We start from the raw sequence: 25,268 nt of genomic DNA on the forward strand, positions 1-25,268 counted from the left end.
GGTAGATCAGGCTAACAGAGAGAATGACTGGGCCTAGTTCATTCTAGAGAGTTCATGGCTTAGCTGGGTATTGAACTTGTTTCTCTCAACTCCCAGTGTCATACTCTAACTGGTGACCCAGTTAGAGTATGAGACTCTTAACTGGCTTAGATGAAGGCTGTAGACTATCATGCATGGGTTGTAAACCCTAAAGCTGCTAGAGAAAGTTGTGACTATTGTGGTTAAGAGCAGAAGCAATCCCCCAACTTTCTGTGTGTTTTCTCTGCTCATCCGATAGGCAACAAGCACCAGGGACCTCTGATTCCATTCCTCTCCTTCCGCAGCAACGTAAGTCTTTTGTTACATGCCGTCAAATGCCTTTGACTTACTGTGACCTGAATAGGGTTTTTGAGCTATGTGGGACGTGCACAGAGTCGTTTACCATTGCCCGCCACCTACCAGCAAATTTTCGTTACGAAGCAGGTTTTTCAACCCAACTCTCCAGAATCCTAGTCCACCACTTTTGACTGCTGACTCCTAAAAGGGCACAGCTGAGGAATAAAGCCGAGGCTGAGCCAGGAGCTCGCAAACAGGGCAGGCTCACAGGAGGTTCATGGGGGAGGCTCTCAACAAAAATTTCGGGATTTGGGGATATATATTAGCCACATCAAGGGAACAAAATGAAGGAAGGGGCATTCGTAGAGAAACAGGTTTAAGCAAAAAGCTAACGGGTTATGGAGAGAAAGGACACTTCAGTTGTGGTGACCTGCACGTTTGTGCAATGTTCGTCTTTTTGCCTGAGTGTAACATGGCATACACATGCAGCAAGTGCAAGCTGGTGGCACTGTTAGAAGAACAAGGGAGAGAACGGGAGCAGTGAACAGCCACAGTTTAGGCTGTAAGGGAAGATGAAGTATAGATTGACAGGATTCATGGGCAGCAGCAGCAGTCAATGAGACCCTGGAGGTGGAAGAGCAAAAAGGGAAGGCAGAAGAGGAGAATTTTGAGGAGAGAGGAAATTTTGTGGAGGAAGCACCACGGAAAAGAGTCAAAGTTAGGAGCAAAACAAAAGGGAACACTTATCTTACCCGATGGAACTGCAAATCCCCTTTTAGGTTCTTGACGAGGAGTCTGGCAGACAGTAAGCAGATGAAATCAAACAGGAGGCCTTGCAGGAGTATATGAGAGGGACTGAAACTCAGCCTGCAGAGGCACTGAACCCACACCCCACAAAAAGATGAAGAGCAGCTGTAGTAGGAGAATCCCTGGATCAATGTGGTTGGGGTGAAAAACAAAAGGGATATGATAGTTGGAGTACGCTGCCTCCCTCCTCTGCCTTTCCTTGTTGCTCTTTCACCTCCGGGGCCTCCATGGACTGCAGCTGCTGCAGAAGAAAATGATCAATTGGTTGGAAAACAAATGGGAAGGAGGCACCATGTAGTAGTGATGGGAGAATTCAGTTATCCGGATATATGTCAGGAGGCAAATTATGCCAAGTGTGGTCCTTCCAAGGAATTTGTGGCTTGTGTGGCTGATAATTTTCTCCTACAAAAAGTGGAGAAAGAAACTAGAGGATGAGTTATCCTTGACTTGATTCTAACCAATAGAAATGGCTTGATGGAGGAAATGCAAATAAGAGGAATTCTGGGTGAGAGTGACCATGTTCTACTACAGTTCTTGATTTCTGAGGGAACCAAAGCAGAGTGGAGCCGTACATAAATGCTGGATTGGGGAGAAAAAGCCAGTTTTAAGGAACTTGGATAAGGTCCCATGGCAGGAGATCCAGCAAGAAAAGGAGTCCAAAAAGGGAAGGAGCTTCCAAAAAAGGAAATTCTAAAGGCACTGCTACAAACAAGGGGAAAAAAGTTTGGGAGACAGCCAAAAGGGCCATCGTGCCTTTGCAAAAAGCTCAGAGGGGACCCGAAAACAAAAAAGGACATATATAGGAAGTGGAAGGAAGGCTGGGCAAAAAGAAAGAGTACAGACAAGACGCAAGGAATTGAAGGGATGGTAATTATGACCATCCAGACAAATGTGAAGTGCAGCAGGAGGGGGCAAAATTGCAGCCGGAGATTGATAAACAACTACTCAAGGAATACCTTAAGTGGTGCCTCGCTTAGCGATTGCCTCGTTTAACGATGTATTCGCTTAGTGATGAGGTTTTTGGAGCGATTTTGCACTCCGTTTAGCGATGTTCCCTATGGGGAAATTTCGCATCGCGACGTTCAGGACCTTGCCTCGCTTAGCGATGACAGTTTTAGATCCCCTGTTTCACTTAGCGATGTTCCATTTTCGCTATTTTTAAAGTGTATTAAAATGTTCAAAAATGGTTTTAAATGCTTGGGATCGTTAGTGCACCTTCTAAAACTTTTGCAAACTTAATTTGGCTTTGTTCTGACTCTTCGTTAATTTTTGGTGAATTTCCCCCCCCCCCATTGGAATGCATTGAACTGCAGGTTTGACAGCTGTCAAACCGACAGTTCAATGCTTTCCAATGGGGGAAATAGAAGTTAAAGAAGTCAGCCACACGCACAAGGATATCTCGCAGCAGTGCTCCTGATGGGCAACTGGTAGAAGGAGACTACCACCATGCCCCCAGGAAGACTCTCTTTTATTAACCTTACAAGCTCACAGATAGTTGACATCTGTGTGCAGATAGCTGACAGAGTTCAGATAGGACAATGGTTACATAATGCCATTAGGATTGGCGAAAGGAAGGCTTTGAAGTTAGCTCTCCATCACTATGAGAAAGAGGAAGAGTGGGCAGTAGCTCCTCCTCTCAGAAGCAGCTGCGGCATCATCCAGGAGAGTTTACTACTGTAGAATCAGCCAACAGCTTAGCAACCGTGGGAAGAAGCATTCCCCCCTACAGTGAGATTGTAGTTTCCCTCTATTCGGCACTGGTTAGCACTTTTGAAATACTTGAAAGGCTGTCAGACAGTGGAGGGGCAGGATCTGTTCTCGATCAATCCAGAGTGCAGGACAAACAACAATGAGGACAAGTTACAGAAAACCAGATTTTGGTTGAATATAGTGGTGCTTCGCTTAATGGCGATAATCCGTTCCAGGAAAATCGCTGTTAAGCGAAAACGTCGTAAAGCGAAAATTAAAAGCCCATTGAAACACATTGAAAACCATTCAGTGCGTTCCAGTGGGCTAAAAACTCACTGTCCAGTGAAGATCCTCCATACGGCGGCCAACTTCGCTGTCTGTATAGTGAGGAATACGTCCCTAAACACAGCGGGGAGCCATTTTAATTACCCGGCGGCCATTTTGAAACCGCCAATCAGCTGTTAAAAAACATCGTTTTGCGAAGAATCGGTTCCTGAAGCGATGGTCTAAATCGGTTCCCTATTTAGACCATCGCAAAAGCGATCACAAAAACATCGTCGTGAAGCGGATTCATTGTAATGCAGGGTAATCGTAAAGTGGGGCACGACTATATCAGGAAAAAACAAACTGTTAGAGCAGTACAACAGTGAAAACAATTACCTCGAGAGGTGGGGAGCGCTCCAACACTGGAGGCAGTCAAGGGAAAGCTAGACAACGACCTGGCGGATATCCTTTGATTTGTATTTCTGCATTGAGCAGGGGGTTGGGCTCAATGGCCTTATAGGCCCCTTCCAACTCCATGATTCTATGTTTCTATCCACTCCACCACACTGGTTTTCTAAGATTTTTGTATTGTCTCACAGTGTTGGTCAGAGAACCAAAAAGGACTCCGGGGGGGGGGGAATCACGATTGGCAACATGTTGTAACAGCGCTATTTAGACATTCAGTGACAGTCTGTGAATGCTGATACTTTAATGTAGATATTTATGGAAGCAAACCATATGAAGAGATTGTACACAGAGAGAAAAGAACATGGGACCCTACCTACGTATGTTGTTAGATTGCAAATCTCATCAGTGTTCATACAAGTGCTTTTACAGTTTTCAAGTTAAGGAAGTCACACAAACATTTGCTGTTCAGGACTGTCTTTTTGATTTCCCCAATTCAATTTTTCAAAATAGCAACAGAATTCATATTTTTTTAAATTTTTATTTAATCAGTTCCCATAGCAACAATGCAAAAGTAAGCAAATTAATGAATCACATACATGAAACTAATTTGAAATATACTTCTAGCTTGTATTGCAGAAGAGAGAGAGAGATTGTAGAATGCAAGATCAAATGAGATCTTGCTCACAGAGGGCCAGATTGTCACAATCAGCAAGGCTCTTAGCGTGTACCCAGGCAGCAGGGCATGCATACACATTTGTAGGTGTGAGTTTAGGGACTGACTGCGCTGCAGGGTTATGTCAGTTTGATGCCAGTTTAAAACTCCCACAGCTTACTCCTTGGGAATCCTGTGATTTTGGAGTTTGGTGAAGGACTTAGGACTCCAAAAAATTTTAAGATGCTCTAGGATGGAGACACCACAAAGCCAGAAGGGATCTCAAACTGACATTGCTCCATAGGGTAGGCAGACTCTGAATCTCATCCCATAACAATCTGCTTTGTCGCTGTGTTTGGTCAGAAGGATGCCATTGCGTTTGGGGGCTTCACAGACCCTCCGGAGGCTTGGAAACCCACAGATGAGGCCCAGCTGCATCCCGAGGGGGGGAGGAGCCTGCGGTCCAACGTGAGTACCAAATTTCCACTCTCCTGCAATAAATACTCCTTGTAATGGTGGTGAAGAAAAGACTGTCCTCCCCTTTGACTAGAGATGTTCTGGCTTGGTGCCACCAGAGTTGCATTTCTGCTGAGACGGGACCTTTTTCTGTCTAGCTTTGGGCATGGAGGGACAAAACTATCTCTTCTGCTTTCCCTTCCCCTGGAATCTTGAAAAACTCAAGTTTTTTCTGCTCTCAATAGGAACAAAAAAACCCCTAACCCCCATCAGTGGGTTATGTTTCTGGCTGCAGAACCAGAGGTTAGGAGTTTGATTTCCCCCACTGTGCCTTCTTTGAGTAGAGGCAATCTGTGTGGCCAGAAGAAGTGAGTACCACTCTTAGCTGGGAAACCCTGAAAAGGGTTACCCTAAGTCAGAATTGGTTTCACACCACACCATTATTATATACTAAATATGAACTGAATTTAATTTTTTCCTCCATCCATGCTGACACATCAGAGCTCGGAGAGCAAGTTTCTTGGATTTTCCCTCACCTGGCCACTGTGAGATTCTGGAATTTGTATTCTGTAGTTACCCAATCAAAAAGGAGGGAAGATTAGTTTGGCAGTCTTGGCTTTTAGTCATTACTGCCTTGTTCTCAAAGTGCTTGCAGAGTGACTACTTTATAATCTGCTCCAGAATTTAATTTGGGATTAATGTCAGGTCTGTGTTATGTGATCCCTCTAATCAGCCTCAATTAAAAGTCTGGCTGCAGCGTTTTGAAAATAATATTTCCCATTATGTTCCTTGAGAGGGAAATATCAAATTTTTGATAGCACAAAACCAGTGTGGTTAGAGCACTGGTTCTTAACCTTGGGTTACTCAGGAGTTTTGGACTGCAACTCCCAGAAGCCTTCACCACCAACTGTGCTGGGAGTTGCAGTTTCTGGGAGTTGCAGTTCAAAAACATTCGAGTAACAAAGGTTAAGAACCACTGGGTTAGAGCATTGGATGGGGACTCAGGAGACCTGGGCTAGAGTCCTTTTGTAAAAGAAGTGTGTGTGTGTGTGGGGGGGGAGACAACGTGTGTATCTCCCTACTCAGCAAACTGCCTGTTCTTGCCCTGGTTGCAAGCTGAGGGGCGGGGAGAAAATATTTCGATTATTTCTCTTCCACTCCGTTGTTCAGCTTCAAGATAGTAGACCTGGGTTCAAATCTCTGCTGGACCATGAAAATCACCAGGCGACTTTGGGCCAGTCTGAGTTTGTCCGTTTGATCTACCTCATCGGGTTGTTGAAAGGATAAAGTGAAGAAGTAGAAGAGAGGCATATAAATCACGTTAGGCTCACGGGAGAAAAGTCAGGAAAACTGGGGACGGAGGGGGGAATAACAATGCAATGTATCTTTCTCTTTTTTTTGTCTTTCATCAAAGGCTCCCCAGTCTATGTCTTCAAGCCAGGCAGTAATACCCCCTTTGGAGAACGCCACCGCTGGACCTCTCATGGTAACAGAACATGAACTCGAATACAGAACCTTTCGTTTTCTGTATAATTTGCATTCTGTTTAAGTCTAGTTTTGCACTGAGCATCCTTCCTTTAAAAGGTGCTGTTCTTCCTTTCTGGGTCCTTCCAAGCCAGTCTCCTTGTGGTGTGAAAGAAAGAAGCACTTTGTTCATGCTCAGGGGAGTTCCCCTCCCACGCTCTAGGGCCGAGCAGGTGCCACACCCATGGGAAGGGGACTCTTTGCAAAGCATGCACCTCCACATACGTTGGTTGGTCCCCCTGGTTGTACAGTCGGTTTTTTCTGGTGGACGTGGTAGAGGAGTTCAGGCAGCTGTTTTGCAATTCCTGTGATGCTCCTGAGTTTTGGGGCAGAGGAGACACCCTGAAGGTATTAATGGTGAATTCTAGGGGAACTGAGGACATATTTGCTAAGGCTAGTGGGTTATGTCAGAAAAATGGAGTTTCCAGCACTGTATGGGTACTAATGCCAGAGTTGGAAATTTTTCTTCTTAGGACCTATGCCAGCTGTGGTATATTATTTTTATTTATTTATTATTTATTATTTTATTTATTGAGCTTATATGCCACCCATTTAGACATACTGTAGTCTACTCTGGGCGGCTCACAAAACACGTAATAAAAACAGTTAATGTGAAATAACAGATTCCACATTAACACAAAAGCAGAATAGATAAAGATAAAGAAAGAGAATTACATAGTGTCCGGAGGGAAGGCCTGTCTATATAACCAGGTCTTGAGCTGGTTTTTGAAAATGCCCAACTTTTCAGACACTGAGAAAGCTGAGGCAGAAATCCCCTCCCTGCCTCCTGCTTCCTCATGGCACCTTTTTATCAGATTGCTATGGTTTATTAGCCTGTCAGGCCTGGGGGGAATTGCCCTGGCTAGGAGGATGTTGTGAGCCCAGCATCGCCCAATACATTTTCATGGCCAAATGGGAAAATTTTCAAAACTTTCACAACTTGTCTCTCAGTATTACAATGACTCTCCATAGCCTGGAATGTCTGTCCATCTTATGGAGGGCGAATTAGGCTGAACTGTTTTAACGAGTCCTTTCCTCTTCCTTTTAAAAAATAGATATTTATCTATAGGGTTCTTAAAGAGTCCTTGGCACCCTTCAGAGGTGTCAGATTACAAATCCACCCCCACCCCCAAGACATGAGTGTGGGTGTCAGGTTGGGAAAGATGTTTTTACCATGCCATTGGGTGGTGTGTATGCATTTTTTGAATAGTTGTAAGCTTGTGGCACTGTTAAAATTGCAACAACAGTTTTATTTGTATTCTCGAAGGCTTTCACGGCCAGGATGTGATGGTTGTTGTAGGGTTTTTCGGGCTCTTTGGCCGTGTTCTAAAGGTTGTTCTTCCTGACGTTTTGCCAGTCTCTGTGGCCGGGATCTTCAGAGGAACAGGAGTAGGAACTTTGTCCATGCTCTGTTGCTGTTTTTTGGATAGTTGAGTATTTATAGCTGTGGGGACAGCTTTTGTCCTGGCCAAAGAGCCCGAAAAACCCACAACAACCAGCAGTATTATTTGTTTATTTATTTATTTATTTATTTATTTATTTATTTATTTATTTATTTGTTTGTTTATTCATTCATTCATTCATTCATTCATTTATAGATAAATAAATAAAACAAATGCGTTATCTCTCCCCCACCCCTGTTTGCTTGAACTGCTTTTTTCCAGCCAAAATCGCACGCCTTCAGAGCCCACAGTTTCCTTTCGCCCACCAAGTGTATGCGCTGCACATCGCTGCTGGTTGGACTGGTCCGTCAGGGCTTGGTTTGTGAGGGTAAGTGACGTTTTTCCAAGCTCTCGGAAGGGATGGAGGTTTGGGGAGTGTCATGTGTCAGGGGAAAGAACACCAGCTCTGTGTTCAGAGAGCCCAAAACTAGACCTCAGTTTCTGAGTGGGAGCAATGGAGCGAGAACAGCTCTGAAAGGGAGTAGCCGTCTGTGTGAGCTGCACTCAGCTAGGTGCACATTTGTACACAGAAACATGAGGACTAAGATTTGTTTGATTTTTAGAGAAGGCTGGCAGTTGCCTCAAGCCGCAGAACTGAAGTGTCAGGAGAAAGCAGCACATTATTAGTTCTTTAATTTGCTTTTGTTGTATTTCCACAAAGCTGAAGAGAGGGGGCTGTTTAATTTTCCGCCATGGGTGTCCAAATGAACTGCTTGATAGCTAGTCGTTGCAGAGCCAGAGGCCTTCTATACTTTCCTGACAGTGGCTGGACTTGATGATCTATAGGGTCCCTTCCAGCTATGCAGTTCTAATATTATTATGATGATGGTGATAATGATGACGAGCTTGTTAGGCTTTGTCTCTTTCTTGACCAGGGTTAGGCAGGATGTTATCCCCTGTTTCACTTCAGGCAGCAAAATGTCTGAATTTAGGACAGGGAACATGGAACCAGATGGAGATGTGGTTGAACTCCAAATCCCATCAGCCTTCTCTGACTAATAGAGGATCAGGAGGGGAGTAGCCATTAATACCTCCAGCCAGCAGTGTTAGCCAGCCGCGCAGCCTGCTCTAAAATGTTGCCAGCAATCCAATGAAACATTTGTTCCAAAGCAATCAACTGTAGCAATGACTAATTTAAACAAAATTAGCCTCACACCATGAGTTTGACGTCTCCTGCCAGCTCTCTGCGGTGGCTCAGAGGACTTCTCAGCAGGATGCTCACCTCTCCACTCCCTCTTCTGTTTTTCAGCCTGTAACTTTGTCTGCCATGTTTCCTGTGCGGGAGGAGCCACCATCTGTCCCATGCCTCCTGAACAGCTGCAGAAAACATTGGGGGTCAACCCAACCAATGGGACTGGGACTGCCTTTGAGGGATTCCTATCGGTAAACCATTTCTCCTCCCTGCCTCATTGAGAACAGACCAGGAAACTGTTGCGGAGTTTTGAATTTCTGGTTAAGTTCCTCTAGCTGTGCAGTTGGATTGCAGGGATTTACTTGAATAGCTTCCAAGTTCCCCAAAGTGGTCCATCTCTTTTTCCCATTAAATGACACTTACAGTCTCTGTCACTCACTCTTAGCAGGAGGAAGAATTACTTACAATTGAAAAGACTAGACAGCAAACTGGCAAATAACGGCTGCTTTGAGCAACAGATTTCAGCAGATTCTAGACAAGGAAAATGCTTCCAGTTTGTGTTAACAATTTATAAACATCTAAATTGTAAATCTACTCCTGTTTTGAAAGATCGTGCTGGGGATTGCCATGATTTTGTAAATTGTTGTTTATCAAAACAAAAAACAACCTTTTTGTTTGAAGTGATTTTAAGGGATTTTTTTTTAAAAAAAAAGCTTTGCTTTTAAGCCAGTTTGAATGTTGCTTGGATTTGTCGGAATGTTTACTATTTTGTTTTTGTTAACTCTTAATTTCACATTGCTGTGCCATAGGACAAAAGAATAAAATGTTGCTGAACTAACTAAATAAGTAGGAAAAGGAGAAGGAGGTGGGAGGGCTGGTCCTCCCCATCTTCCTCTCCCATCATGCCTGTAAAGGAATTTATCTTCCTGTGGCTTCATGGGGCTAGACTAGAACCAGTGGTTCGAAAATGCAAGATTTTGATGAAACATGAGGACAGGAGTGAGTAATCTCATGAGATCTCGGAGCCACCCATTCTCCCCAGGTTGTGAACTCTTCCTGCAACCCCTGCCCTAATTTTTGTTCTTTTCTTTTTAATTTTTTTTTTAGTAATAACTTTGTGTCCCCATGGTCAAATAATTTACAAACTTTTGGAGGGCATGGGCACCTGTAGGAATGCTAATGAGGTCGAAGCTGTTGCTGAGTTTTGAATGTCTTTTAACATTTCCTGTCTTAATGCAATAGAAGCCCAGAGACTCACAGAGAAAAGAGCTTCAGGTTCCTTAGATAGTCCCCATTTTTCTCATGAACTGGTACTTAGTCTCAATAACTCACTCTGAGACATTTGCAGGAAAAAGAATAAGAAATGTTTCATTCCTTACGGTTGTGAATAGATCAATAGCAAAACAACAAGCAGATTCTGCTTCCAACAGACTAAAGAGAGGGAAAGAAGGGACACTCAGCAGAGAGAGGGGTCTCTCTTTGAATTCAACGGTGGGAGGGGATGATTGGTTAGTGCCGCAAGGGCCATCTCAGCCCAGAAAAGGCCCTCCCAGTTACTTAAACCACAGCCCAGTTACAAAGACTCGTAACAAAAATATGGGAAATGGCTTCCCCTTCTTCCTAAATGGCATAAAGGGCCTTTATCAGCTTCAGAAAAGTTTATTTCCCCACCCCAAAGCATTTTTAATAAGGGGCGTGTGGCCCTGAAGGAGGTTGAGAGGGCAACTTGCATTCTGTAGGCGTCCCTATTTCCCACTCCTGCATGAGGGGAAGGGCCTTAATGGCGAGAGAGCGGCTCAGCAGAGAGAAACAGGCCCCGGCTGTTCTGTGCTGTCTTGTACTGTATGCCTTCCAATCAGTTCTGAGTTCTGGTCATCCTTTTCCAGGGTTTTCTAGGCAGAAGGCACCCAGACGTAGTTTACTGTTCCTTTCTTCTCGGGCTGCTCAGGGACCGGGCAGCCTGGCCAGGGCCACACGAGCTGGCTTGTCTCTGGAATCAGACTCGCAATGCAATGGCTTTGTAGCCAGGTGCCTCCAACCCGCCGAGCTCTCCAGCTCATTTGGCTGGATGTATTTAAGAGGAACTTGGGCCACTGCCTGCTAGAGATCCCATCACTGCATTGCAGATCCGGCCTCAAAATAAATCCATGGCCCTCCTTCTCTTCTGTTTCCGCTGCCTTGATCAAAAGAGATTCCTTGCCCCATGTTGAGTGTGAAAAGAAGAAGAAGAAGAAAAGGCCTCTTTTCCATTTAAAGCAGTCTCTGTATTTTGTACAGAATTGTTTCCCCTTGAGAAATAAAGCAGGCACTCGGAGCAAGGACAGAAGGACAGATGAAAACTGCAATTGGAGGTGTCAAGTGGTCATGCCTCCCTACAATTAAGGACTGTTCCTTCCAGTTTTATACAGTTCATTTGCCTGCATTGGTGGGTTTTGCACAAAAAACAGCATCCTTGGCAATGGGGCAAAATCTCAGCCCGTCCTAGCACATGGGGAGAAGAATGTGAGAGTTCCTCATTCTTACCTGTGAGGTTGAGGCAAGTGCGAATTTACATGCCAAGCAGGGGTGGGCTAGATGACCTCCAAGTCTACTTCCAACAGTGTATTACCTTGAACAATGAGAGCATTGTGGCAGGGAACCCTTGAATGTAGGCTGCAACTAAGGGGGCTTTGCTGTGACACCGTCCTTCCTCTCAAAGGTGCCCAAGCCTTCTGGAGTGAAGAAAGGCTGGCAGAGAGCTTTCGCAGTTGTCAGCAACTTCAAGATTTTCCTGTTTGATGTGCCGGAAGGGAAGACCTCACAGTGTGATGTAGCCGTCATGCACGTCACAGATATGAGGTAAGAGATTGCCATGCAGGGAAAGATAACAAGCTGGGACAGGTAGCCCGTGGCCACAGGCTCACGGAAATCCTTGGCCTAATTTGGTCAGCTTTCTAAAAAGTGGGGTGCCACAGAGAAAAGAGGACGCCAGGAACCGAAAGAGAGAGAGGGAAGGGCAGGGCTTGTCTGTTTGTTCATGTCTCACTCTAACACAATTCATTTGGCCCCGAGAAAATGTGGCTGCCCCACCCTGGCATAAAGGAAGCACTACTAAGACAGTTGACCAAACAGAGGGCGATCCTCTAGTTCAAGGACTGAGAGAGGACAGTCCTCTCTTCTAAGGTATTTCTTTATTGGTTTATTATTTATTGTTATCTTGTGTTTCACTAATGAGGAACACGTGGCTCTCATTGTCTCTGGTTTCGCCTCACAACAAACATGTGAGGTAAGCCGAGCTAAAAGACTATGACTGGCCCAAAATCAGCTAGCAAATTTCACAGCTGAATGGGGATTTGAACCCAGTTCAACTACGTAAATCATTTGTTGTTGTTTAGTCGTTGTCATGTCCGACTCTTCGTGACCCCATGGACCAGAGCACGCCAGGCCCTCCTGTCTTCCACGGCCTCCCGGATTTGGGTCAAATTCACGTTGGTCACTTCGGTGACCCTGTCCATCCATCTCGTCCTCTGTCGTCCCCCTTCTCCTCTTGCCCTCACACTTTCCCAACATCAGGGTCTTTTCCAAGGACTCTTCTCTTCTCTTGAGATGGCCAAAGTATTGGAGCCTCAGCTTCAGGATCTGTCCTTCCAGCAAACACTCAGGGTTGATTTCCTTAAGAATGGATAGGTTTAATCTCCTTGCAGTCCAGGGGACTCTCAAGAGCCTCCTCCAGCACCACAATTCGAAAGGCGGTCAGCCTTCTTTATGGTCCAGCTCTCACTTCCGTACATCGCTAGTCCTATTATACGAGCTGGGAGAAACCAGTGGCTCTGCAGGCTGGGGTAACGAGGGGTGTAGCTGAGCACCCCTGGGTCTGGAAGGCCACGTTCAGCCTGGAAAGCCAAGGATGCCAGGGAATGGAGCTGTAGCAGTTAGGATGCAATAGGATTGCTCCACGGTGAATGCAATAGGATTGCTCCACGGTGCAGGTTTTCCTCCAGGTCGCAAAGGACAGGTGTTGGTGTTTGGCGTGGGAATGCAGTCTTTGGTGGCCTCTTGCACTTCTCCTCACTACAAACTGCCCTGCCTTCCCTGAATGACAGGAACCCTGCCTCCATTGCTGGTTCTCCCTGAGGCTGCCTTGAGTACCTTTCCCCTGGGCCAGGGCCGGCTGTACCATTGAGGCAGGGTGTTCTAAGCACATCAGGCAGCAGCTTCGCCGGTGTTACAAACAAACAGCAAATGCGTATAGTTTGTTGTATTGGCATTGGATTTTTACAACCAAGGATGAGAAGGGGGCATGTGGGTGGTGGATGGTGGTGGTTCTGCCCTGGGTGCCGAAAGAGCTTGGCTGTCTTTGGGCGTCGCGGCTTGGGTGAACTGGCAGAGCTGGTCGTTGCTGTGCCTCAAGGGGCAACATTTGCCCCCTGAGGCAAATGTGCCTCCATCTGGAGAGGCACAGAGGAAGATCTCTCCACATCTCTTCCCCTCCCTCCTTTGTCTTGGCAACAGGGACGAGCAGTTCTCGGTGGCCCCGGTGCTGGCCTCAGACGTCATACATGCCAACAGCAAAGATGTGCCCTGCATATTCCGGGTAAGAGAGGGAGGGAGGCCAAGTACATGGTGCACGTGGAAGAGGAATGGCCAGAATGCTGTGCACTTGTGGAAGGGCAAGTGTGTGAGTGATCCTTCCCCTTCGGACAGGCTCTGCTTTACACAACGAGGCCCGTGCATGTTGCAGAATCAGGCACATCACATGAGTGATCATGTAGCAGTGGTCCCCAACCTTGGGCCTCCAGATGTTCTCGGACTTCAACTCCCAGAAATCCTGGCCAGCAGAGGTGGTGGGGAAGGCTTCTGGGAGTTGAAGTCCAAGAACTTCTGGAGGCCCAAGGTTGGGGACCATTGATGTAGAGGACAGCCTGCTGGAGGGGTGAGAATGCTACACAATGGCTCTGGCATACAAGTTAACTAGTAAGATTTTGGCCAGCAATAGTGATAAGAATAATATACTTTATATCTGGAAGATCCGTGATGTCAGTCCTGCAAATTACCCCTCCATTGGCAATGGGTTCATCTCCTACATACCTTGTTCTGTGGCCAGTTAGTAGTTTTCGGGTGATGAACCTCTTCATCGTTAGTGAGGTTTGTACTCAGGTGGCCATCTGTATGCAAAGCCTTACCAGCCTGTCAGTATTTGGCAGTGTTTATGCATACAGTGGTGCCTCACTTTACGATCACTCCGTTTAATGATGAAACCGCATTATGACGAACTTGGAATCACTTTTGCAATTGCTTCACGATGTTCCTGTGGGGGAATTTTGCTTTGCGATGATCTGTTCCCTGCTACGGGAACCAATTCTTCGCAAAATGATGGTTTTCAGACAGCTGATCAGCGGTTTCAAAATGGCCTCCCACTGTTTTCTGTTCTCTGGCCGCCCTATGGAGGATCTTCGCTGGACAGTGAGTTTCCAGCCCATTGGAATGCATTAAACAGGTTTTAATGCATTTCTGTGGACTTTTTAATTTCGCTTTACAATGTTTTCATTCTACAGCAATTTCGCTGGAACAGATTAATGTCGTAATGCGAGGCACCACTGTATTTGGCCCAGCCTTGGGAATGCACGGCCCATCTATGTGACAGTGAAATATTGGAGTAGGGTTGTGTGGAGACATGACCAAATCAAACAACAACAACAAGAACTACTACTACTACTACTACTACTACTACTACTACTACTACTACTACTACTACTACTACTAATAATAATAATAATAATAATAATAATAATAATAATAATAATAATAATAATAATAATAATAATGTGACCCTTTTCCAGGGCTTTCCAGGTAAAGAATGCTCAGGAGGGATTATCTTCCTCTGCGGGTGCCCTGGGACCGCTCAAGCTGGTTCTTCTCCCTGGAGGCACAATGGGGGGGGGGGAATCATAACTCAAAACCTCTGGCTGGATAGTTCACTCATTGAACTATCCAGCAAGCATTAAAATAGGATTGTTCTCCAAACATTTGCACCTTTTGGGTCCCTGGAGGTTGCTGGACTGAAGCAACTCCTCTATCCGCCCTGGCCGTTGGTTGCATTGAGGGTTATCCCCTGACAACACCTGCATGGCCATCCTTTCTCTTTCTCCTGATCTAGTAGCGTTTTGCTGTGTGTGTGTTTTCATTATACAGTGGTGCCTCACACAACGATGTTAATTGGTTCCAAAAAAATCAATGTTGTGTGAAACATCGTTCTGTGAAACACCATTTCCCATAGGAATGCATTGAAAAATCGGTTAATCCGTTCCAATTGGAACAGATTGCCATCGCTGAGTGAAAATCCCCATAGGAAACATCGCTGTGTGAAACAATGTTTCCTCCATTGGAATGTATTGAAGCCAACTCAATACATTTCAATGGCTTTGCAAAGTCCTTTTTTGCTCCTGTAAAAGTGTCTTACAATGTTTGGAAGCCGTTTTAAATGCTTGCAATGGTTAGCCCACCTCCTGAAACCTATGCAAACTGATTTTGGTGTTGTTCTGACACTTCGTTAATTTTTGGTGATTTTTTGAATTTTCTCCATTGGAAACCATTAGACAGACCATTCAATGGTTTTCAATGGAGAAAACAAAAAATTACCATAAATTAATGAAGTGTCAGAACAACACCAAAATCAGTTTGCCTAGGTTTCAGGAGGTGGGCTAACCATTGCAAGCATTTAAAACGGCTTCCAAACATTGTAAGACACTTTTACAGGAACGAAAAAGAGACATCGTTGTGTGAAAATCCCCCATAGGAAACATCGCTGTGTGAGGCGGCAAATTTAACAGAAAAAGGCATTGTTGTGTGAATTCATCGTTGTGTGAGGCACCCGTTGTGTGAGGCACCACTGTATAAATGCCTATACAGTGGTGCCTCGCATAGCGATGTTAATCGGTGCTGGGCTGTGGTGGGAGTTGTAACCCAACAGGAACTGGGGTCTCGGATGGTTGAGGTTGCTAATGCTACCGCCAAGGTCCCTCAGCAGATGGAAAAAGATTGAGAAAAACAATGAGCTGTTTCTCACCCACCCCAGGTCACGTCTTCTCAGCTGAGCTCCCCTCACACGACGAGTTCTACGCTTTTCTTGGCGGACAGCGAGGCCGAGATGAGGAAGTGGGTGCAGGTGCTGACCGAGCTCCACCACATCCTGCGGGAGAACCGACACCATGACCGGACGGTCTACATCCTCAAAGAGGCCTACGACAATGGCTTGCCCTTCGTCCCCCATGCGCTCTCAGCGGCCATCATCGGTAGGGCGCCCGTCAGCAGACTTGCTTGAGTGACGGGGGGGCGGCTCTGGATGTGGAGGCCAGGCGTCCTCCCCTAGCACTGAATATGTCACCTGCTGCCCACGTGTCCCACTTTACCTGTGCACTGCTTCTGGGGTCTTTCTTTCTTTGTATCAGAGCTTTGCCTGATTTAAAATTATGGATACATATGAAATATAGGTAAAATTAAGAACAAAATAAATCCTTAAAATAATCAGACTGTTTTTGATCAGAAGTGGGCTACTTCGATGGCAATATCTCAGCCATTTGGTATCTTCTTTAATACACATGATGGGGCATACATTGAATGCTTATAAATCCTGCATTGATTGAATTTCTCCACAGCCACAGATAATGTGTCCTGTATCCAAGTAGCCCCATTTTACTTGATTATTCTTTGATCTTCCTACTTCAGTTCGAAGTGTGTTCAGTGGCCTTCAGGTGGTTCAGCCAGTTTCGTCCTGGTAGGGGACACTCATCAGCATCCATCCATTAGGCAAGGTGTGTTTAGTTTGGACAATTTGTGGTCCTTTAGAAGGAGGTTTGTGTGTCACAACATAGCAAGAAGTAAGGACTTTGGGTTTTTTTTAAACTTTTTCCCCTCATGTCCTTTTGGTTTTAAATCAATGGGTGTTTTAATATGGTAATATGTTTAACTGCAAGTCTAGTATTATAACCTGTTACGTGTTTTAGTTACAGCCCATAAAAGTTATGCCTTATAAAACTTTGCAGCCTTTAAGATGTCTTGTCAGTTTTGTTGCAACAGAGTAACATTGTTACTCCTTTGTAATTATTTGGTAAGCTACCTTGGGTTGCTATAATGGGGAGAAGGTAATACAGTGGTTCCTCACATAGTGACGTTAATCGGTGGAGCAAAAATCGCTGCTAAGCGATTTCGTCGCTATGTGATTTACAAAAGCCCATAGGAATGCATTGAAACCCCTTCAATGTGTTTCTATGGGCTTAAAACTGACCTTTAAGCAAACATGCTCCATACAGCGGCCATTTTCGCTGCCCGGTAGTGAGGAATCCGTGCCTAAACACAGCGGGCAGCCATTTTTTCCCCCGGCGGCCATTTTGGAACCACTGATCAGCCTGGGGGAAATCATCGCATTGCGAGAATCGGTAAGCGAAACAGGGAACCGATCATCGCAAAGCGAAAAAACCCCATTCAGACCATCGCAAAGCGATCACAAAATCTTCATCGCTATGCGATTTTGTTGTTAAACGGGGCGCCCGTTAAGCGAGGCACCACTGTATATATAAACAGAATGAAGCCATATGAAATGAATTAAAAAGATTTTGAAGAACTTCTTGTTGGAGGAACAGACTACACCAAAAGGTTGCCCTTCCTTGGAAGTTTCTAAGCAAAAGTTAGACACAACAGTCTGTCAGAGATGCTTTCTGTGTGGATCTCTGGCAACAGTGAGGGGCTGGACTAGATGGCCTTGGGGGGATCCCTTCAGTCATGAGGTTCTCTCTACTCTTTTCTAGACCGGGAGCGGATTGCCCTTGGCACAGAGGATGGTCTCTTTTTAATTCATCTCCGCACAAACGGTAAGAAATGCCGGCCTCAACTGGACCAAGTACTAGGTTTCTCAGAAATCATTGTCTTCCTTTACTCAGACTTGTATAAAAAGGGAGGGGCCAGGTAGCCTCCCCACGAGGGCAGGCTCAGTCTGAGAAGATCTTCTACCTGATAATGGTGGTTCTTCACCCCAGTTCCAGGCCGAGAATCCCAACAGGGTGGGCAGCTGAGGAAACCCCTGGCTCGTTGAGAGGATGAGGCAAGGCTGCCCAGGGGGCTTGGGTAGGAGGGCTGGAAGGAGTCCTCCCTTGGCCCTTCCCACCGGGTCTGCCACCTGAAGCAGCCGCCTCCCTCTGCCTAAGGGCAGAGCTGGGCCGGGTCAGGTCACACCGCAAACGGTTCTGCTTTAGCAGGGGCTGCTGGACCCAGCGGATCCTTTGGGGTCCCTTTCAACTCCCCAAAGCTATGATTTGGCGGTTCTATGACTAATTCGCCGTGATGTGCCTCTCTCCAGGCTCTCTTGCTCAAGAGTCTCCCCACTTTTCTCTCCTCCTCCCCAGATGTCCTGCAGGTGGGGGACTGCCGGCGGGTCCAGCTCCTTCTGGTCTCTCCCCAGGCCCAGCTGCTCACGGTGCTTTGCGGCAAAAATCATGGCGTCCGCATCTTCTCCTGGGCTGAGCTGGAAACCCCGGAAGCCCCAGGGACCAAGCTGGTGGAGGCCAAGAACTGCCAAGCGGTGGCGGTGGGCCTCATCTGCCGTGGGACCACCCCTGTGCTCTGCGTGGCCTGCAGACGCCAAGTCCTCTGCTTCCAGCTCGCGGCCACGCGCCCACCGCACCGGCGCATCAAGGAGATCCAGGCTCCAGGCTACGTGCAGTGCCTTGACGTCCTGGGGGACCGTCTCTGCGTCGGCTACCCCTCGGGCTTCTCCCTCTACCCTCTGCTCAATGAGGGCCCCCCCGTGAACCTGCCCCACCCGGACGATCCCCGAGCCGCAGCGGTGACCCAGATGGAAGCTCTGAAGGCCGTGGAGGTCAGCCTGAGCGAGCTGGTCCTCTGCTTCAGCGGGTTTGGCCTCTACGTGGACGGGCAGGGGTGGCGGAGCCGCCCCCAGGAGCTGATGTGGCCGGCACCCCCTCTCAGCTGCTGTGAGTGGCCCTCATGTTTGGCGCGTGCCTCGCAGTTCATGGGACAAAGAAGCCCGACTGGATTTAGGCCCTGAGTAAAGGAAGACATTTGATTTTGTGAATGGCTTCAAAGCATGGGTTGGCACCTCACCCTTTCTCAGTGCCTGTGGTGCCTTAAGGGATGGGGATGGGGCTGAGAAGGGTGCCGGTGGGTGTTTACGCGCAGTTGAGAGCAAGACGGGGAGTGGATTGCTTTGTGCTCATTCGTCTCCCGCATCCCCTGACCCAGAAGCAGTTCCAGGCAGTTCCTTCCCAAACTTTGCCTGCCCTGCCTCTGTGGCATCATAAGAGACCCGGCCTGCCCACCCCGTCTCAGATTTCGGCACCGAAATCTCAGGGAACGGGAGGCTGCTCATCTGGGAGCCCCAGGCCATTCCCTCGGCCGGATGATGATGATGACCTCTGGCATGTTTGCCCTCCTTGGGGACACCGACTGGCCACAGTCCCCCAGGGTTCGAGGCATGGGGCCTTCTTTCCCATCCCTGCCCGGACGTGCTGGGGACTGCAACCAGGACGTTCTTTACTCTGGAGTTACAGAGTCTCCCAAGGGAAGGCAAAGGCCTTTGAACCCACGTCCCCTCCAAGGGCAAATCGACCTTCCCTCAGTCCTGCTCCCTGAGTCACACGGAGACTCATAGCCAAGGCTTGACTAGGACGTTGGCAGCAGATTAGAGCTCATCTCTGATGAGAGTGATGCCCCCCCCTCCCAGTCCAAGAGGGATGTGCAGGGACCTAGTTGTTTTGGGGAATAAATGCACTCATCACATGGGCAGGAGTGCCCTGTTTTTTTTTTTTTTTTCAGCCAGCCAATCTGGGTTTGCGGGCAAAGGTGAAAAAAAAATCATAAATTAAATATGATGCGCCTTGCTATAGAACCCATGTGGTGGGGCTTAAGTTCGGGGTAAGTAGAGGTTGCCTTGTCGCAGGATGCCTCAGACCCATTTTTTTAGTGTCAAGGTGGAATATTGATTTATTAATAAACAAATAAACAGACCTGCCATCCCTGAACTGGTGCCAAAGATTTGACTGGCTGAGAATTTCTGGGGTTTGTAGTCCAGAAAAGTAACTACTGTATATCTTGTGCTTCTTAGATATGTTGACTGGCCTCCTTGCCAGTAACAGTATGTGTGTGTGTGTCTGTGTGTGTCGGGGGGGGAGTGTTGGCACCTTCAAGATGGGAGGAATTACAACACCCATTCATTGATAGGGAAAGTCGGGTGAGGATAATGGTAATCTAAAATAACTGGAGGACACCCAGTTAGTAAATCAGGATCTGCTTAGTGCCTGAGGTATGATGCTGTGCATGAGAGCAGATGTCATCCCATTCCTGGTCTTCCTCTATGATGTGCTGTTTTTCCTCTCTTCATCCTAGGTTACAACGTTCCGTATCTGTCAGTATTCAGTGAGAACGCAGTGGATGTGTTTGATATCAGGAAAGCCGAGTGGATTCAGAGTATCTCTCTGAAAAAGGTATCTGTAACAACAACAATCACATGCCATCAGACTTGTGGTGACCTTTTTCTCTCCTGTGTAGTAGTGGTTTCCTCTTTCTTTTCTTCTGGGGGTGCCAAAGGCCACCCAGCCCAGCGCTTCCCCCAGGGGACCCAGCGGCGGAATCGAACTCTCAACCCAATACCTCACTTATTGAGTTTTACTTGGAAAGCATCTGTATCAAGGGTGTACTTTCTTCCTGAATGCCAAATCTTGAAGAGATGGACATTTAAAATCTGTCAGCGCTGTTTAGATCAGTTGATTTAAACGATGCCCTTCCCCCAACCTCATTTGCCCTCCATCATGTTTTTATTAAAGAGGGGCAAACACTTCCATAATAAATTGGGAGACTATTTGAACCAGAAATGATGGTTACCCACCCACCCACCCCATCATCCTCTGGAGCAGAAGCAGGAAAAACCATCGGCCCTCCAGATGTTGTGGGCGAACCCTTACCCAGTCCCTAATCTCTTAGTTGCACTTGGTGGGGCTGGCGGGTGTTGTCGGCGAGGGCCAGTAATTTCTCACACCGATCCAATCGGCATATAAATTAAATAAATAAATAAATTAAATAAATAAAATCTAGGGGCTGCTGGGAAGAAGGCTTCCACTGGTTTGTGTCTTGATTTCATTCATATTATGCTTTTCCTACAATGAGCTGGGGCTGGTATACATGGCTCTCCTGCCCTGTCTTCGCAACAACCCCGTGAGGTAGGACAGCCTGTGAGCCCGAAGGCATTTGTTCTCTTGCCTCGGGGAGGCTGAACACGACCAGCCCCCATCAGCCAAGGCTTCTTCTTGTCTCTCGCCAGGTCCGAGCCCTGAACCCTGAAGGCTCTCTTTGCACTTTTGGCAGCGAGAAGGTCCGCCTGACGTACCTCAGAAACAAGGCAGCAGGTAAGGGGGGGGGAAGGGCCGCCATAAAGGGAGAGCAGGTGAGCACGGCCACCTACTCGAGACTTCTGGGGATGCAAGCATTGCTTTGTGAGGGCTATTGATCTTCCGAGGGCCCCGTGGCTTTTGTCACTGTTCACAGTTGCCATCCCAGGACGTTTGTTAAACCATCTTCCTAATAATGAAAGAGGAAATGTTTGTCCCAGAGCATTATCCGGTGTGCATAGTGGTAGCAGTTGGATTTATCCTATGTTGTTCTGGGAGATTGGGTTTGGAGAACCGAGATGGTCGGGTGGGACGGGTGGGACCACAATAGTTCAGTACAGGTTCCACACTTCCTGGGAGAAAAAATCTCAGTGGGCTTTTCCCCCCTCAGTCCTTGCCATCACCTCTGTCTCGGGCCAATACCCACTTCTGTCCAACCTGTAAAGGTAGAGAAATGGACTGGTGGAGAAAAGGCCAGCTGCTTCTCAGTCCTGCCCTTCACTCCGTTGGCTCACCCTTGTCCTTAAGATTCCTGGAGAATTATGATGAAGGGGCCAAGGCAAGAGAAGGAGAGGGTCTGGGGGGGTCTGGCAAGGACCCAGCAATGCTGACCCCTGGCACCAGGCCTCCAGGAGGTGCAAAAGTCACTTCAGAGTATCTATACCATACAGTGGGGTCTCTACTTAAGAACTTAATCCGTATTGGAAGGTGGTTCTCAAGTTGAAAAGTTCTTATGTTGAATCTGCATTTCCCATAGGAATGCATTGGAAACCATTTAATCCGTATCTGCTCTTTTCCGTCCATAGAAACTACAGTGGAACCTCTACTTAAGAACTTAATCTGTTTTGGAATGGTGTTCTTAAGTTGAAATGTTCTTAAGTTGAAGCAAAATTTCCCATAGGAATGGACTGAAAACCAATCAATCCGTTCTGGCTGTTTTTTTGTTATGTAGAGGTGCGTTTGTACATTGAAGCATTAGTTCCCATAGGAACTAATGCAAAGCTGGTTAATACGTACTCTACCACTAGGGGGAGAATTTTTTTTAACCTAAGATGACCTAAGGTTAAAAAAAGAGCAGGAAAGGTTTTTTTTCCTGTTCTTATCTTGGATTTCTGTTCTCAAGTAGAAGCAAAATTTAGCAAATGGAGCTGTTCTTAAGTTGGATTGTTCTTAAGTAGAGACGTTCTTAAATAGAGACCCCACTGTAGTTGTACACCTGGCCAGGTTTAGAGCATCTGGTGACCGGGGCCACATTTGCCTCTCTTCTAGACCAAGATGAGTTTGAAATCCCCCAGACAACAGATAACAGCCGGCGGCATCTCATAAGGACGAGGCACAAGCGCCGCTTCTCCTTCCGGATCTCCGAGGAGGAGCGGCAGCTCCAGAGGAGGTGAGTCAGGATCACAGAGGGCTGTCCCAGAAAGGGAAGGCCCCATGTCCCTTCTGTTTCAATGTTATCGTTCACAGGAGATGGAGATCTCTCGTTGGCTGAGTGGAGAGCTGAATCTGGGTTTTCTGCAGTCTGCATCTGATAATAATTACATGCCGTCTGACTTAGGATGACCCTTCTCAGGGTTTTCTAGACAGTACTTAGCAGTGGTTTCCCTTCCTCTGAGGGAGCCCTGGGAGTGTGCAGCCTGAAGGCCACACCGGCTGGCTTTTAACAAGAAGCCGTGGGGAATTTGCACTGCCAGCCACGTGCTCCAACTCACAGAGCTCTCCAGCAGCTCTGCGTCGGGGACACCCTAATGCCCGGCTCTCTTTGCAGTCCAGCTCTCAGTCCATTTTTCTGTGCTCTGTAGGGAGATGATGCGTGACCCCAGCCTCCGTTCCAAGCTCATCTCTGCCCCAAGCAACTTCAACCACCTGGTCCACGTTGGGCCAAGCGAGCAGCACCCCAAACTGCAGGACCTCCACGTGGTGAGTTTTGGTGTCCTGCTGGCATTCATGAACATCTGGAGAGGGAAGGGGATTTATTGCCTTATCTTTGCTACTGCGGCCATCGTTCTGCCGTCCAGACTGCTGGCTGCTCAAGTTCTGAAGTGCTCAAGTGCCAAATTTGAAGTCATCCTTCTTACCTTTCCTGCTCAGCCTCACTGCACTTTTTCCCCCTCACCCGCCCTTTTGCCTCCTAACCTGACTTTTGCCTACAGGCCCAGGAAGAGAAGAGGCAGGAAGCACAAGGACGGATGCGTTGCAGCAGCTTTTCTGAGGCCCGCCGTCCCTTGTCCACGGGCAGCGATAGAACGGCGGCTTCTTTTTCCTCCACCTCCTCCTGTAAGAAGGGACGCCGGGGAGCAGGGCGAGAACAGCCTCTTTCCTTCAAGCAGGCCTGAGTGGGTAAACCAGGGCCACCAAAGGACAGAGGCGGGGTAGACTTCTGGACTACAGGTCCCAGCATCCCACAGCCAGGTGTTGCGTTTTTAGGAGCTGCAGTCCCAAGAAAAATTCCCATTTCTGCTAAAGGTCTTGAAAAACCAGTGTTGGGATTTATTTATTTTTTTCCAAGCTTGGGAAGGCCATATTCCTGTTTAGGGACTCACATACTCTGGGCAAAAAAGCCAGGCCCAAGAGATGAGGGCAAGAGCAGAGCAAAGGGATGGCAGTCAGTTATTTCCCCAACGGAGAATTTTCCCCAGCCAGCGTATAAAGCACGGCTCAGTTCCAGGCGCACCATCCAGGTCAATCTGGTGCAGTGCCTTCAGGCGGCCATGATTTCTTGCCTCTAATCCTGCTTCAAGATAAAGGCGGAAGTCTTCAGGGAGATCTCCTGTGCGCCAGGCCTGCCCCATCCTGGGAGGGAGGGAGGGCTGGGGCTGGCCCAGGTTAACAGCTCCTCTCTCATCTCTTCTCCCTGCAGTGAAGCACAAATCAGGCAGTTCCACGTCTGAGAACTCCTTCGCTTCCCGAGGGCACGTTTCTGGCACCAGCACAGTGGCAAAGGTAAGAAACGACGACGGTGCACCAAATGCAGCAAGAACCCAGAAGTTGGGTGCGCATGCCTTCTTTTTCACCCACCCCCCTGCCCTTTCTCTCCCGCACACCACTGCGCTTCAACCGTTGTTGCGGCGACTGTGTGACCCGCCCACCAGTGGACCCCTTTCCTAACGCCACCCCCACCACCCTAAGAGAAGCATCCTTTCCAGCAACACCCTCCCTCGTCAGCGGATCTCTTCTTCTCCTAACAGATCTCTGATCCAAGCCTTCCTCCAGGCCCCAGAAGCACGAGCTCCACATGATGGGCGGGACGCTTGGCTGAAGCCTCTTGACGGTTTGCTGCCATGCTTGACCCAGAAGGAAACCTGCACCTCTCCGGGGCTGCTCAGACGCACCTGCTTGTTGCTGAAGAACGGGGCAGTGGCTGGCACAAAGCAAGGCGAAGGACCTTCCTCCCCCCCCCCCCCCCGGCCGAGGGGTCTGGGAGGCGACAACAGCACTACAGCCGGCAACCGTGTTTGGGGTTGGTGACTGCCAAGCGGAGGCAATCTTCTGACGTCCTCTCGCCCCACGGAGTGTGACTCCACTCGCATCTCAGGGAAGCCTCAGCCTCCACCCCTTCAGCAGCTGCAGCAGCAGCACCTCCTACAGCCAGCGGCCACTGCCCACCCTCTCCCCCTGGTGCCTTCCTCCCGACCCTCTCTCTGCCCCACCTGCCTCTCAGGAGCCTCAGGATCTGCTTTCAGATGAAATACTTTTAAAGACTCTGAAAGTTTACTTAAAAGAACAAACAAACATGAAAAGCTAAACTGATTTTTTTTTGCAATGTTTTAAAAAGAAGACGATAAAAAGTACACGTCTGGAGGACTAAACCGCCAAAAAAAACGGCCAGGGCTTCTAGCAGGTCGTGGCTCCACCCTCTCAGCCAGAAAAAGAAATGCATTAAAAAGGTCCCATAAAAGACGGCACAGCTGGCTTCTTTCTTTTGCAGAGGGAGCGAAAAAGGTTCCAGACCAGATTGTTTATTGCCTGGTTTAGAGTAGACGTGGATGGTGGACTGCTAAAAGTTTCCAGCTTTTCGTTGGGGAGGGAGCCAGAGAGTGGATAGTTGCTGAGCTCAAACTCATAGCATGCTTCAGAGTTGGTTGGGCCACTGAAAGCAATCGCTTAACAATGGCGCTGAGTAGGTGAGTCATGAATTCCTCAGTTTTGCTGTAACGATTAAAACACACACACACACACACACACACACACACACACCGCAACTG

The 25,268-nt window shown here is 47.7% G+C and overlaps 1 protein-coding gene across 1 annotated transcript in view; it reads left to right on the plus strand.

Annotated features, from left to right (window-relative positions):
• CDC42BPG (CDC42 binding protein kinase gamma) overlaps window positions 1-25,227 on the plus strand; it is a 101,408-nt gene extending 76,181 nt beyond the window's left edge. Inside the window, exons 21-38 of the mRNA XM_078382022.1 lie at window positions 278-327; window positions 3,766-3,768; window positions 4,499-4,603; window positions 6,006-6,077; window positions 7,780-7,885; window positions 8,807-8,940; window positions 11,388-11,527; window positions 13,181-13,262; window positions 15,744-15,960; window positions 17,473-17,535; window positions 18,067-18,654; window positions 20,066-20,163; window positions 20,997-21,081; window positions 22,333-22,453; window positions 22,866-22,983; window positions 23,217-23,340; window positions 23,924-24,006; window positions 24,252-25,227. Of these exons, the coding sequence (XP_078238148.1) occupies window positions 278-327; window positions 3,766-3,768; window positions 4,499-4,603; window positions 6,006-6,077; window positions 7,780-7,885; window positions 8,807-8,940; window positions 11,388-11,527; window positions 13,181-13,262; window positions 15,744-15,960; window positions 17,473-17,535; window positions 18,067-18,654; window positions 20,066-20,163; window positions 20,997-21,081; window positions 22,333-22,453; window positions 22,866-22,983; window positions 23,217-23,340; window positions 23,924-24,006; window positions 24,252-24,302 (2,240 nt within the window). The 3' untranslated portion in view covers window positions 24,303-25,227. The remainder of the gene's footprint in view (window positions 1-277; window positions 328-3,765; window positions 3,769-4,498; window positions 4,604-6,005; window positions 6,078-7,779; window positions 7,886-8,806; window positions 8,941-11,387; window positions 11,528-13,180; window positions 13,263-15,743; window positions 15,961-17,472; window positions 17,536-18,066; window positions 18,655-20,065; window positions 20,164-20,996; window positions 21,082-22,332; window positions 22,454-22,865; window positions 22,984-23,216; window positions 23,341-23,923; window positions 24,007-24,251) is intronic.
• The last annotated feature ends 41 nt before the right edge of the window (window positions 25,228-25,268 follow it).

The sequence above is a fragment of the Pogona vitticeps genome, chromosome 15 (assembly GCF_051106095.1).
Source record: "Pogona vitticeps strain Pit_001003342236 chromosome 15, PviZW2.1, whole genome shotgun sequence".
NCBI classification, from domain to species: Eukaryota; Metazoa; Chordata; class Lepidosauria; order Squamata; family Agamidae; genus Pogona; species Pogona vitticeps.